Source organism: Lutjanus erythropterus, chromosome 14, assembly GCF_056507025.1.
Source record: "Lutjanus erythropterus isolate fLutEry1 chromosome 14, fLutEry1.hap2, whole genome shotgun sequence".
Lineage (NCBI taxonomy): Eukaryota > Metazoa > Chordata > Actinopteri > Lutjaniformes > Lutjanidae > Lutjanus > Lutjanus erythropterus.
The window spans coordinates 12057309-12072469 of record NC_139330.1 but is presented as its reverse complement, the minus strand read 5'-3'; the positions used below and the strand labels follow the sequence as shown (position 1 = coordinate 12072469).

Here is a 15161-nt window from a genome sequence, read left to right as displayed (position 1 = left end):
AACATGGCTTGGCAGCAAGTGTGTAATGGCAGAACCTCTCCCTCTTTTTCTCTCTGTTACAGGCAGATAGCCAAAAGCAGCCAAAAACCCGAACCCGGCACAGACAGCACGGCTCCACAGCGCACACAGATAAATAGTGGAGCATGCTGGGCTGCTGCTGAATGGGCCATGTCATAAGACTGACTTCTGAATCCAGAGAGGCACAGAGCCGCTGGCACTGGATGAGGCCGACTTCATGTCACACCCCGCTCCTCTGTGGATCTGTCAAAACCTTGTGGAGGTGTCCACAAAGTGCATATTCAACAGCATACAGAGACACTCGAGCACATGTACGTGCGCTCGGGTACGCACAAATACAGATGCACACTCTCACAGTCTCTCCCCGTTGCCCCGTGTGTCCTCCTTTGCTCTTACTCGCTCCCCCTGTGAAGAGGGGCCCAACTTCAGTCTCATTAGCTTTATAAAGAGATGTGGAGAGAAGAGGAGAAAGAGGAGGAGAGGGGAGGGGGAGACGGGAGAAAAAAGAGGCTGGGGGGTCAGATTGGTGAGTGATGAATAGGGTATTACACAGCGGACTGCACCACTTAGGCCATAAAAGGGGTGTATAAAGTGTAAGACTACATTGCAGAGCCAGATGTTGTAAGTGTAAGCATGTGGAGTGTAACCACTGAGAGATTATTCACTAAGCCCCTGCGTGGCTCAGAAGACACACCATTGTCTTTGGCTCCCTGGGATTAAAACAGGGAGATATGTTAATCGTAAATACTGTTCCCCGTATTTTACCCCCGTTTCCTCCTGGTTCCCCTCTTCCTCGCCAGCGTTTTCCCCTCCGTCTCTGGGAAAGCAGCAGTTTAAGGGGGGAAAAACAAGTGTGTGGAGCCAAGAAACAGGTCTGACCTCAGTTACTGGAATTAAGGAAGGTGCTGTTTTAAAGAGTTTCTAAAGTGAGGGTGTGAGTATACATTTTTGAAGGGTTTATTCCAAATTACTAAAGGTTCGATTTGATGAATAATTTTTTTTTTCAGCATTTTAGAGGTAAACATAAGTTTTGTTCTTTCAGATCTTAAAGTCCTAAGCTTGTTAACAATCTCATGTCTCTTATAATGTATATTTAATGGCTGCTGTGGCGTCTCATTTTGGAGTGAATGTCTGAAAAAGCATGTGAGTTGCTTGACATGTGCTTGAGTGACTGCACATTGTCTAAGGGAGGATGTGCAGCCTGCTGAATATGTTTTAGTATGATTAGGACTAACTGGTAGGGTTCCTTCAAAAATCTTTTCTGATATAATGCAGTCATCTAATCCAAGTATCTAATCCAGTTTTGGATTACCTCAACACCAAATATGGCGATTTATGCACGTTTTATGTTTGTTGTAGGTTTATTAAATATTTGTCCAGCTATTACTTCCTTTGTTGTGTGTGAAGGCATGTTTTGATTAATGCCCTCTTAAATGTACTTTAAGTAACTGAATGCTATTCAAACGTATCTCACTTATACTTGTTAACACTCAAACTTCAAGTACACTGAAATAAACTTAATCCTGTCCAGGCACACCCCAGAAATAGGGAGGATTTTAAAGCCCCAAAAGTTTAGTTTCAGAGACTTCACTCTCTGCAATTTGGTGACTTTAAAAGAATGAAAATTAAAAAAAATTAATATGTACACTCCAACAGCATTTTATTTTAATTGCTTTTAATTTTAATTCTCTGGAAAGAACACAGAATAAGTCGTCCCTCTGGCGTTAACTTGCATAAATCTCTGGCATAAACTAATATTCATCAGTTTTCTTTCAGTCACTTATTTTTTTGTTCAGCCCCTAGAAGAAAAATGCATGCCCCTGTCTGAAATGGGAATTCCTCTTTACAGTACCCAATTCTGGTTTCGTGCAGCTGTATTAGTGTCTGGGTGGAAACAGTGGACTTTGAGTCGTACATGCCATGCAGTACCAGAAAACAAGTTGTGATAATGATAGGAAAAAAGGTGTGACAATTTGTCAAAATGGATAGAAATACAGGAGAATTTTGATCCGAGGAAGAAATCGAGAGAGGGAAATGAAAAATGGGAGTCTCCTGGGAAAACTGGGAAGGTTGGGAAGTATACACACGCCATCCCAGTCACCAGCATCACCCAGTCTCCAAAATATTTTTCAGTACTGGTATTGACAGGTTGGCTGGAAGTCACTGTACTGTGATGTTGTGGACCTATTTTGTGATTTCAAGACAAAATAATGGCGAAATTTCCACCCAGTGAAAGCCCCTTTTCACTAGAGGCCATGATAATGAGTTGGCAACTGTAAGATTAGCTGGTTTCACTCCAGTGGTGTTGTGAGACTCATCAAGTATTGTGTGCGTGCACAGTGCATGGTAGTAAATTATTCTTTATTTTAAAACGTATTATAAACTGTAATCCTGCTAATAATCCCCCCCTCTTTTTTACCAAATGTATCTGTAAGGCAAGTTTATTTACATAGCAGCACAAGGCAATTCAAAGTGCTTTACAGGAGCATAGAAATAAATTAAAATAAAACATTCAGAGAACATTAAAATTAGATTTAAAAGACCATAAAAACAAAAGGCAAAAGCAAGCTGGTGAACAGTTAAAACATTACAGAAATTGCATGTAAAAGACAATGAAAAAAGGCAAACAAATATAAAAATAATAGCAACAGATTACTTGAACAATAAATAATGTATGGACTTAATCTGAAAGCTGCATTAAACAATAATGTTTTAAATGAGCTGACAGTTTCAGCAGACCTCAGCTAAGTTTGCTCTACAGGTGGTGAACACAGAAACTAAACTCTAATCTGATTACATCTTTTTTTTTTTTTTTTATCTGTAACTGTAATGGAATCCAGTTACCTTTTTTGTGTATCCAAATAATGTAATCCTGTTACATGTAATTTGTTACTCCCCAGACCTGGTTATATTTGAATATTAGTGAATAGAGGCTGCACATTTGACATTTAAGAGCTGTTAATGTATTCCCCATTCATTTTGTTCTTCTACTATGCAGATAATACAGAGAATATGCAGAGAAAAATACCATAAATCAAAACGCAAAAGGAAAAAAAATCTAATAAGCATTTGCAAGTGTGCTACTAAGAGAGGGGAGAACTTGGTCAAACTTTACAAATGTGAATAGGTGAGACAAAGCTTTCCCGTAAAGAAGCTCAGAAATGACTGTTTGAAAAGTAGCTGAGCAGTCAGATCTGCAGGAGCAACAAGAGGGAGAGCACCTTACAGCTAAGCTGCCAAGCTTAAGAGCAGCATGCCTAATCACGAATATGTGCAGTGTGTGGGTGAAAAAGAAAGTTTGTGTTTGAATAGTTGTGTGTGTGTGTGTGTGTGTGTGTCTGTGTGGCATATGTGCTTGGAGGCGCTGACTAATGAACTGACTCTCTAACGAGCCATCCTGCTCCACTGGCCTTTTCACAGCTTTCCTGGCATTTGGTCTTAAAAATAATTTCACGTCCCAATGTGTTTCCCTTAAACCGATAAGCCATGCTTTGTCTCCGCTGAATTAAGGACGATGACATTTACAAATGTTACTATGCTGAAGATGGGGGCGCGCAGAATTAGAGGGGGGGATAATTGGAGACCGGGGTAGAAGAGGTGGGTGCCTTGCATTTTACAAGGGGCATTTTAATAAACCCAATTTGTTTTACATTGAAGAAAGCCTGTCAAGCATTGACTGTTCTGTAGTCCTTGATTTAATAGCTACATAATTGCCGCAAATGCCAAACACTCACCGCATGTGCATGCAGGCGTTTCTGTGCGTATTTGTGTATGTGTGTGTGTGTATGTTTATCATAAGCCCTTGAGTGTATGATCCCAATAAAGTGAAAATGAACCTACTCAGCTTGGTTAGGCGTGGTTAGTGAGGCAGGGAGCTACTGTGGCACTTTGGCAGACGCTGACCACACATACAAACTCACAAACACACCCACACAACAGCCTGACACAGACCTGCAGTGGTGAAAAATGACTGAGTACCTCAAGCAGTTTCAAGGCGCAATTCTAAGGGTGTAGAATTGGGTAGGGACAGTAGAAACATGTCCCTATCAATGTCCAGAGACTACTGAATTGTCCTTGATAATAATTTTGATTGTTTCTCAGGGTCTAGTTAATGATAATTAGTGAGATTCAGTATTGTGACACATCACCTATACTTATTACAGATGCAAAACAAAGTGTTTTTAAGTTTTGAAAGATTGAGTCCCCCCTAAAATGTCTTGCAGTGGTTTCGTCCACTGCCTACATATAGCCAGGGGTCTAGTGAAAAATATACACCAATCTATTATTTTGGAATTTACTCCCAAGAATGCTGTAATCTTAGTCAGCAGTCCTCAGCACAGCGTCTCTCTCTCTCCCCTCACACTGCGCACCAGGAGACTGATAGCCTTTACTTCGGTTTGTGGGGACATTTTGTGACAACAGGGTTTATTGCCCCCAGCAACTTAGGTGCTTGTGCTTAACTTGGGTATTTCCATTTTATGCCACTTTTTACTTCCACTCTGCCACATTTCAGACGGAGATAATGTACTTCCATTTATTTTACAGCTGGAGTTACTTTTCAAATGAGGATCTGGCATAATGGATAACATAAGCTTTTAAAATCACATTTTAAAAACACATTGTTAAAGGTTAATCCATTTTTCCACATTTACCACATTTCAAATGTGTATGAGTTGTTAACAGCTCTACCAAATAAAGATTTTCCCTCTAAACTTCTCATATGGTTTCATTTCAATAAAGGTTCAAATGACTACCTGAAAAATAATCAAAAATTAGAGAAAAATGTCCAAAACCTGAAAACTGATTTTCTGCATTTGGGAAAGCAGAAAGTTGCTCCATGATTACCTCTGCATAATAAAAAAGGTTGAATCTACCTTAATCAATCACTGATTTAATGCATCAAGATTATTCTTTTCAACTGAAGTATTTTTTTTATATACTTTTTTATCTTTACAGCAGAGTTTCTAGTCGAGTACATTTTACTGTTAGAACGTATGTACTTTTACTTAAGTTGGATTTTTCATACAGGACTTTTACTTGGAAAGAATCTGAATACTTTTTCCATCACTGCTTCAATCTAATGTTGTTTTCTCCACTCAGGGCAAGTCAACATGAACACCAGTGAACCGGGCTCCAACTTCACCTTTATCTCCACCACAGAAAACGTCACTCTGTCTGACCTGACCACCGCCACCACCACCACTATCCCTCCCACCATCTCACACACTCCATCGTATTCTTCAGGCAACTATGACCCAGAATTCACCATCATGGTGGTGCTGGGTTTATCACTGCTGCTTGCAGGGCTAGCGGCCTTCCTGGCGGTGTGCCGGCCCTCAGAACAGGACGGGGACTCGGAGGCGAGTTGCAGCCCGGGGGAGAGCTTGACCCGCGGGAGAAGTCAGTCCAGTGAGCCCCAGCTCAAGGTGTGGAAGAGGCTGGGCTCATATCGGCGTTCATACAACCTCTCCTTCAGACGACCGCCTCATCGCAGGCCGCACGAGCGTGAGAGCACACACGCATCCCGATCACCAGCCCGACAGACCCCCCAGCCAGAAGCCAGCGTGGAGCCCCACCTCACTATGCCTTGTCTATTTGACTATGTCACTGAAATCTGACGGAGGACAGGCTGAAATTGACTGACCGCTCTCCAAAACAAGTGATACACTATATATGTTATGCTTGGTGCTGCGAACATCACTGATAACAGATGGGGAGGACATGAAAACATGCTTTGAATGCTAAGTGCATAAGATTTGCAACAAAACAAGTGCTGTCAACAAGCCGCTGTAGCAGGTTTTACGCATTTTTTGGACTGATCACCTCACCCTCTATAGCAGGTAACACTGTAGTGCATGGATGCTCTTTTTCAGCACAGCTCTGCACTATATTAAATAGAGAGGAAAGTGATTTAATTCAGCAACAACTCAATTTGACTGCAAAGGATATGATGCATCATCAAATTTCACATTCTGCACCGGAATAAATTGGATCTGATTTGATTACATTCAAATTTTTCTAAGGCGTATAACAGCAGACACAGTGAACAGTAATTAAACTCAAAAAAACCTTATATCAAGGCACTTGTTCAAAGAATGACTTATTCTTGAGGCCAAACTAAGGTACTTTTCAGTCACATTCAAAGTGTGGGCAACGGTTATCATCCCTCTGTTTCACTGCTAATTGTTCTGATGCTGAACACCGATGCATTAAAGGCAGAGTTTGGACTTGATGTAAAGTCGTATGAGGTACTTATTGTCAGTATATTTACCTACAGTAGATGGCAGATGGATACGCTATATTTAGAATGTTTTCACCACTTTACTTTGTCATCAGACAGCCTTTTCTGACCAGAAAACGTTATAAAAGGCAAATATTGTTCAGTCATTTTAACTTGCAGAGCACATCTACTGCCGCCTCAGTGTATTTGTTTGTTTGTGTCATTGTGTGACTCTGGTGTATTAAAAGTTAGCTTATATTTACCAAAGTCACACAATAACACTAACAAACTAACAGATCAAGGCAGCGGTAAAACAGCAACTCCCCTGTTCTGCAATGTAAAATTTATGATTTTACCTATAGGGTTTGGTTGGTGTGCAGGAAGCAATATTTGTCTTGTATAATGGTGGGTTCCCATCAGAAGAGGTTGTCTGACGGTAAAGTGTACTTACTGTAGGTAACACATTGACTATTGATAAGTACCTCTTACAGCCCCACTTTGAATGATCCATACCATCCCTTTAAGACAGATACAAGATATTATTTTATAGTAAAATTTCATGCAGGTCCCAAAACATTGATGAGTTACCAATAAGACAAATGCAATCTGAGCCAAAAGGGGACCACACTGTAACTGATTCTTTGTGTTTTATGTTTTGTTATTGTTACATTAAGAAATAAAGTGAAGTTTTAAGTTTAACTGCAGAAAGTGCAGTTTGTTACTGGTTGTTGTTAGCAGTGTGTGTGTGTGTATGTGTGTGTGTTTTCTACCTGGAGGATGCTGGTCCCTCGGGGCACACTCTCTGATATGCTCGTCTCATAGCTATTTTGAAGGAAGATGGGTCTGTTGTCGTTTACATCCTGCACCTCAACAAATACAGTGGCTGTGCCTGTCCTCCGGCTGCCTGCTGGACCGTTGTCTATACGCAGAAACAGACACATTCACAGACATATCAGCCGCAATCATTCAGGTTAATGCTAATTTTAGGGTTCATGCCAGAACAACTGAAATAGATATAGGCTCGGCTCATCAAAACTTGGGTCATTTTCAGCTGCCGCTTGTGAATTAGGACAATATGTGTAATTCTGTTCTCTTGCACAGTTTTACATTATCTCTGCCTCTTCTCCCCTCTCTTGTGTCTCTGGCCCCTTCTGCAGATAAGCCAGCCTGACTCATTGGTTTCCAAAACAGGAAAACCTCAGAGTTTTTGTTCTTTTTTTTTTCAAACAGGAACAAAGGCAGTTGAGCAATAGTCTGAAATCACTGCAGATGTGCAGGCATCGCCTTTTTTTTTCCCTCCATCATTGTCGCACAGAAGTACAAAGGAGCAGCTTTGAAGATCACAAACAAAACAAGTCAGAAAACAAGTCCTATTATAACAAACATACACACAGACTATGTAATGAGAATGATAAAAGATGATAAAAGTTTTCTATAAGGCATGAATTCATGACACACCTATAGCTTCTACGACCAGAGTGTACGCAGCCTGGGTCTCTCTATCCAGCCCGACAACCGTCCGAACAACCCCATCTCTGAAGCCCACGCTGAATTTACCATCCTGATTGCCACCTAAAAATTCAGAACACAAAAACACCCAAATTAATTCACAGAATATTAGCTAAACACACTCATTAACATACACACAGTACAGCTATAAGACTAAAAGATGCATACAAGAGGAGCTCACCTCATACACGAAGTCACACATAGATGGATGGATGGACAGAGGTACTGTACGTGCACATAGTCCCCATAACTGTACAACACTGTAGCCCACAGACACACAAACACAAGCCCCACTGTGACCTCTGACCTGTGATGAAGTAGCTAAGTTCGGCGTTGAGGCCGGCGTCGTTGTCAGAGCAGCTGAGGCGCGCTACAATGTGGTCTCTAGGGACACTCTCCTTCAGGGAAACATTGTACACGCGAGGGTTGAAGGTGGGCGTCTCATCATTTACATCCAGAACTGACCCACGCACACAAACACACAGACAGAAAGACATGAGGACACACAGATAGATGTACATGAGGACAAATAAGGCTGCAGGGTGGTGCAGTGAGTAGAAAGTTTGCTGTTAAAGGGATAGTTTGGATTATCTGAAGTGGGGTTGTATGAGGTATTTATGCATAGTCACTGTTATTACATACAGTAGATGGCTGAGCAATGTACTCCTGTGGACAGAGTTGGCAGCAAAACAAATTTTAGCAGCCTAAAAAAAGGCCCACCTAACCTTGGTTGGTTTGGAGAGAGCACTATTCAGCTCATATAATGCAGATTTCCCCTCAGAAAAGGCATCTGTTGGCAAAGTTAAGAGGTGAAAACACTCTAAATATAGCGTACACTGAAAGTGAAACTGATTTTTAGGGTGGATCCTCTTTAAGTGGCTAAAATGCCAGCTGTTGCTGACCCTGTCCTCTGCAATAAACTGCTTAGCTTCCATTCTTGTCCTCTCTGCTTCTCCAAACTGGAGGCGTGCTGACTGACATTTACTGTAGCTGACTCTGCAAAAGTACCTCATACAACCCCACATCAAATAATCCAAACTATTCCTGTAAGTCAGATTCAGGGTCAAGTAAAACTTTCGGGTGTGCTGCTCTACAGCTGGTGCAGGCTGCAAGTTAAGCGACATGAAAAAAGATCTCTTCGAAACAGTTCAAAATATTTTGATGCCTCTGACTCATTTGATCCGTTTGAGTAACGCCAGAAAAGCTTATTCAGTTTTTCCATTGTCTTTATCAAGTTCCCAGCATTTAGACCATTTGTCTGCTTTTAGGACTTTACACATCCCACCAGCAGGTGGTAGCATCTGTCTCAGCAGTGGTTAACTAACTGCCATAATGAAGTAACTCTTCATGTCACAAAGAATACAATCATACTGTGGCTTGTAAGTTTCATATGTACTGTCATGTCACAGAGAGCAGAGTCAAATCAAATCCAGATTATTCATCATCAGCCACATCTGCAGACTCTCACCTGTGACAGTGAGGGTTGACGTGGAGGTGCGAGGGAACTTCCCTGCATCATACGCAATAATTCTCAGATGGTACTGTCCAATCTGCTCACGATCCAGGACCGCCGTGGAGGTGAGAATGCCAGTGGAGGTGTTAAGATAGAAGTCGAGGCGAGGCATTCCCATCTGCAGCGCCAGCGTAATCAAGCCGTTCTTATCCTCATCTGGGTCTTCCACCTGGACCTGGAGCAGAAAGAGGGAGGGGACGATACAGAGGGAGGGAGAAAAAGACCATGGATGAATTATGCTTCCTTGTCTCCTCTCTCCTCCCTCGACCCAGAAGTCGTTCCCTTGCACCATCATGAAGGATCTTCAGGTTCCTGGAGGAGACGAGGAGCATGGAGAGAGGAGGCTTCTAAAGGACCTTAGAGAGAGTAAACATTGGTGTATCCCACACGGAAATCTTTTATCAAGAGGGAAGAGCAGAGAAGACAGTTTAAGTGACTGTCATCCTGCGTTATCATTACCCACAAGTGGAAATTAAATTCTGGTGACTGACAGTTGTTTATGCAACACTTTAATGATACTATTCATGTTCTTGGGTGTTACAGACTGCTCATGAAAAAATAACCGATCATAAGAATTATGGGACTGCAAATTGCTGCATGTTCTGAATAACACACAAACACAAATGAGACATCTGGTACAAGAATGATTCAGAGCTTATTACTGTGGGATCACAGTCTCACACCTTTTACTAGACTAATCAGGGAAAATACCCACACTGATGTGCTTAATTGTAGTGTCATGTACAGGGATTTAGAGATAACATAACAGAACTCACTTAGATTGGGAGATGTGACATGATGCGCCGTCACCTTGTGTGTAAGACATTTAACACTGTATAATAGATAGGATAATTTAATTGCAAGGTGTGGCATCTCACAAAGAAGTACTTTCTCTTTTGTTTGTCTTTTATTTCACAATAAAGTTGACACACATTCTCACACAGCTATGGGGTGAATTATTGTGCTGATAACAATAATACAAGTAAATAAATAGCCTAATTAAACAAATAACACTGATATATCTAAATATAAATATATAATTATATAAATTAGAAGATTTGAAAGGAAATTATTTAAATCAACAACAGCAAGAATACTACTAATATTCAGCTAGATTAAACAGTTTAGGTTTTGAGATTGTTCTTAAATAAGGATTTCCATGGACATTCGCTCCAGACTGTTTGACTACAGCTGTGCAGCTCATCATCAGTAACTGACACTACTTCAGACTGACACTAAGGAAACAAGGATTTCTCATTTGGCAGCTTCGTCTTTTCCGTCCTCGTGTCTCATGCAACAAGTGAAGGAGACAAATTTTCTGAATGAAAAGTACCCCAAGAACATGGCATACTTTATTCTTTTTTAAAATGCAGTTAACATAGTTGTATATTTTACCCTAAAAACGGAGGATCCAATGGGCAGCCCCTCTGGCACTTCAGCCACAAACGGCAAGTTGAGGAAGGTTGGGTCGTTGTCATTGAGATCCAGCAGGTTCACAAACACTGTGGTGCTCGCTGATGCACGCAGTGGGGGTGTACCACCTAAAGAGGGCGCCAGCGGGACATATAACGTTACACACACACACACACACACACACACACACCCCACATCTCATGGTCAAAGGAGTTTATTAGCCCCAGTAAAAAGTTTCATGGTCAACATAAAACTTGAGGAATGAGGCTTGAAGAAAGAGGCTAATCGCTCAGAATTGAAAGCTCTCTGCTGAGAATGATATAAAGCTTTTTAAGTTTGCTTACAGATGGTTTAGGTGTTTCATGAGTCAGGCACATTTACACAGCGTAAGGCAAACACAGGCGTAAACTGACATCCCACTACACACACTTGCATTACTCACGGTCTACAGCTGAGATGATAATGGTCCTCATGAGCACAGCGTCCCTGGGGTTGGAGCTTTCCCTGTCCAGGGTTACCCCACTGGTGCGGATCTTGCCTGTGCTGCTGTTGATGGTGTAGAAGGGGTTTTCTGGACTGATGCTGTACATCACTGTCCCATTTTCCCCGTTGTCTGGGTCCACTGCCAACACCTGGACAGAGGAGAGACAGGGAAAACCTTTCTTTATATCTTCTGAACTAAATCAACAATCCGCTGAACAGGAGCTATATTTCCTGTATAAAAGAATCCTCAAGTAAGTTAAAGGGACAGTTCATCCCAAGTCAAAAAGACATAGTTTTGCTCTTACCTGTAGAGCTATTTATCTGTCTTGATTGTTTTGGTGTGAGTTGCAGAGGTTTGGAGAAAGCAGCCGTAGAGATGTCTGCCATCTCTCAAATATAATGGAACTAAATGGCACTCGGCTTGTGGTGCTCAAAGCTTAAAAAAAAAACGTTTGAAAAACTGAAACAGGAATATCTCTTTTCAGAAATCATGACTCAAGATCACCCACAGACCTTAATGTTAGCTCTTTCTTTCTGCAGTAGAATTTGCTGGAACTACTTTCTACTAGAAAGTTGATCCTACATAGAACTGCTCATAAGGTCTGTGGATTATCTTGAGTAACCCGGTCATAACTTCTGATGAGAGAGACTGGTGTATTTTTTGGCACTTTGAGCATCACAAGCATATATTGAAGAGAAGGCAGATACCTCCACGGCCGATCTGTCTTAAACTCACACCAAAACAATCTAGATGGAAAAGCGCCACAGGGTAAGAGGAAAAACATGTATTTGTGATTTTGGGGTGAACTGTCCCTTTAAAGACGTGGGGCCAGGAAGACAGGAAATATTGCGAGAAATGAGGGGGAGAATAAGGAAATGAATGGGGGAAAAAAAATGAAAAAGAATAACAGTAATTGTAACAGTAATGGTAATATTAATAGTAATAAGAACATCCTCATCCCACCCCCTGAGTATCTTCACACACAGCCACTTCCAGCTGCTCCAGCACATCAGTCAGCTAAAAGAAAAATGGTAACGTCTCTCCTCTGACACAAAGTGGCGATGGGTGATGAATGCGTGAAGCCGAGAGCCCGGCTAACACTCTGGCTGATTTTTAAAGAGCTGATCAATTATTCAGCACGCTGACTAAAAACGCTAGAAACTGGTTAATTGGTCATTAGAGGAACAAAGGTTTTGGAGGTATTTAATTATTAAAGGGACATGGTAGGCAGGCATCTCAGAGGCCCATTGATTAGCAGCTGCACAGACAAAGGTAGGTGATATAAGATGTGGGGAAGTGCCAAGTCGGGGCCAGTTGAACTAATCAATTCTGGCCTGAGCAGAGCACATTAAATGATGGTGAGCAAATATATTAGACTTGTCTATTGAGCTGCAGCTCTGCTCTGACTGCAGAGTGGCAGAACAGAGAATATAGTTTTGAAATAGATATTAGAGGGGGGCTCGATGTGTGTGTGTGTGTGTGTGTGTGTGTATAGGTGCTGAATGTTAAAGGCTACAGAGTGATGTTGGGGTGCTCTGAGATTTGAGTGGGCCGATCCTTGCACCGGGCGAAGCAACCAAATTCATCGGCTCGCTGGACACCTCCAGGAGGACTCAGCAGGTGGCCTCTTGTCACCATGGAAACACTGGTCGGGCCAGGGCTACATTGGGGCCAATTACAGGACTGTAAGCCTGGGTGGTCCGATTTATTGAAAAATGGTCAGAGGGGTAACAGTGTCTGTCCACTGAGCACAGAGTCACATACAGTATGCATTGCATCGCTGGATGCACCATGAATGAACTCAACTGAAGAATAGCTACAAGAGAGCAGGAATAAGTGGAAAATGTAGCAACATTTTAGCAGTGCAACGCTTGTATCTTGCATTGCTCGTTCCTTATTATTTCTCCTTTCCACTCTCTTGCTCTGCAAGATGGGTTCTCGCTTCCTTTTCTGCCTAGCAGCTGAATAATTTGCTATGCGTATGACTGCAGGCTACATTTTAATTAGCAATCGGACTCCCTTAATTACACTCACTGACGCCTCTTTAATTAATGGACAATCAGGGCTTAATTAACAACAACACACTGCCAAAGACACCAGCAGGACAATGAGAGAGTTTGGGCTAATATTAGAGTGTTTACTTTGTGATGACCTACGCAGTGATGGCAATTTGTCCATCAGCAGTGAAGGAGTATGAATGCAGATGTGTACTGTTTTTCATGCTGTTATTCAGACAATTTTAAAGGGATAGTTTGGAGTCTTTGAAGTGGGGTTGTAAGAGTTACTTACTGATAGTTGGCGTGTTAGCTACAGTAGGATGGCGACTGGAGAAGCAGGGAGGAGCACCAGCACAGAAGCTAAGCAATGAGCTGCTGTGGACAAGATCAGCAAATATCACTCCTTTCAAAGCAACCAATCTCCTTTTGCATGGCAGTAATTTTACCCTGCAGAACATGGGAGTTGCTGGTCTACTGCTGCCTTGATCAGTAGTCTGTGTCATTGTGTGACTTTGATGATTTGAAAGGTTAGTTCAGATTCACCAAAGTCAGTCAAAAACACAAACTAATTAACCAGTCGAGGCAGCTGTAGACCAACATCTCCCATGTTCTGCAAAGTAAAACTACAGATTTCGCCAGTGGAGTCTGGTGGAACGATAGAGAACCATATTTGTCTGATGGCAAAGTAAAGTGGTGAAATCATTCTGAATTAAGTGTACACCAGATAAACAACTGATATTGTTTTTTTTAGTTGGGCCTTTTAGTAGCTAAAATATGTTTTGCTGCTGACCCCATCAACAGTGTTTCATTACTTAGTGTCCATGCTGGTAATCATACAACTCCACTTAAATCATCTGAATTATCCCTTTAATGATCTTCCAATGAGGACAGCTGTATTCAACAATCTTCAGGTCTTTGACCGCTCCGCTCTCTGACTAAAGTTTTGTTTTTTAAGAATAATAAAACACAGCTTTTGCCTAATTCAAGTTTGCAAACTCAAAGTAAGTAAATGAAACCACAAACAAAAATAATGACCAAAACAGAAAAAAAACACCACTCAAGGACAGTTGTTTTCTTTCTACATCACATTTATGCATAAAAAACAGGGACCAACATTTCAACTAAATGAATTTCTATTGCTTCAAACACCACCCATCCCACTTAAAAAAAAAACAAATGCTCAGAATTGTTATTCCAGTGTGCTGTTCACGTTACCATTTAATTAACTTTCAACTCAAGTATGAAGTTAGGACTCACAGAGATAACATCAGTGTTTATTGGGCTCATCTCCACTACATTGGCATGGTATGGCTCGTCTCTCCACACAGGCGGGTTGTCATTGATGTCCAGGATGGTAATGTTCACCTGCACAAAGTGGGATTGAGGAAAAGTAAATGACGTTAAGATGTCAGTTATATAAGAGCTAGAACTTTGACTGTCATTGTTTAGAACAGTCTTTCTCAAACTTTCTACATCGTGCGCTGCCTCAGAAAATCGGAATAATCTGAAATATTAGTTCCCAACTGGGAAAATTCACATAAATGCCCCCTTAAGTTGGAAGAACAATTTGGAAAGTTGGTGAAAATTACACAATTTGCCAAGTCTGTTCATGTCATATGAACAGAAACATGGGGGTCAAATGTAAATATTTGCTTGCTAAATTTTTATTAAAGCACTACAAGAAAAGTTCATATCGATTTTAGAGGCCTCTGTGAACAATTGTTTCTTCTGCCATAACCACAAAATATAACATCAACAAATAAAATGATCTAAATAAAAACCTATTCTTGCTTCTTCTTGACTGGCTAACGTACTACTCACAGTAACTTCAGCTGGGAAAATCTAAAAACACTGATTTCAAGTAGAATCCAACCTGGTGACAAGCAGTAAAAATGATTGTAGAAATAGAAATATCTTCTTGTGGATGGTCTTGTTTGCTGACGTAGCTCATGCAGAAGCATCTTTATTAAACTGAGGTTTTCATAACCATTTAATTCATGTATTGCA

At 41.2% G+C, this 15161-nt stretch overlaps 2 protein-coding genes across 3 annotated transcripts; one reads left to right on the top strand and one right to left on the bottom strand.

The window, feature by feature from the left end:
- The first annotated feature begins 760 nt into the window (after positions 1 to 760).
- LOC146315241 (uncharacterized) lies at positions 761 to 6170 on the top strand. Of its 2 annotated transcripts, none has more exons than XM_084735935.1 (2): positions 761 to 1035; positions 5119 to 6170. In XM_084735935.1, exons 1-2 carry the CDS (start codon positions 1005 to 1007, stop codon positions 5634 to 5636), a joined length of 549 nt encoding a protein of 182 aa, XP_084592061.1. In that variant the 5' UTR covers positions 761 to 1004; the 3' UTR covers positions 5637 to 6170. The 2 variants fall into 2 exon arrangements, with proteins under 2 accessions (XP_084592061.1, XP_084592062.1); XM_084735936.1 differs by having other exon boundaries at positions 771 to 952.
- Positions 6171 to 6723: 553 nt separating this feature from the next.
- LOC146315240 (cadherin-23-like) lies at positions 6724 to 15105 on the bottom strand. Its single transcript, XM_084736543.1, has 9 exons — positions 15097 to 15105; positions 14412 to 14519; positions 11116 to 11305; positions 10656 to 10801; positions 9216 to 9435; positions 8055 to 8207; positions 7697 to 7810; positions 7009 to 7157; positions 6724 to 6756 (listed from the first exon to the last, which is right to left on the bottom strand). The coding sequence occupies exons 1-9, from the start codon at positions 15103 to 15105 to the stop codon at positions 6724 to 6726; spliced, it is 1122 nt and encodes a 373-aa protein (XP_084592669.1).
- Between the last annotated feature and the right edge of the window lie 56 nt (positions 15106 to 15161).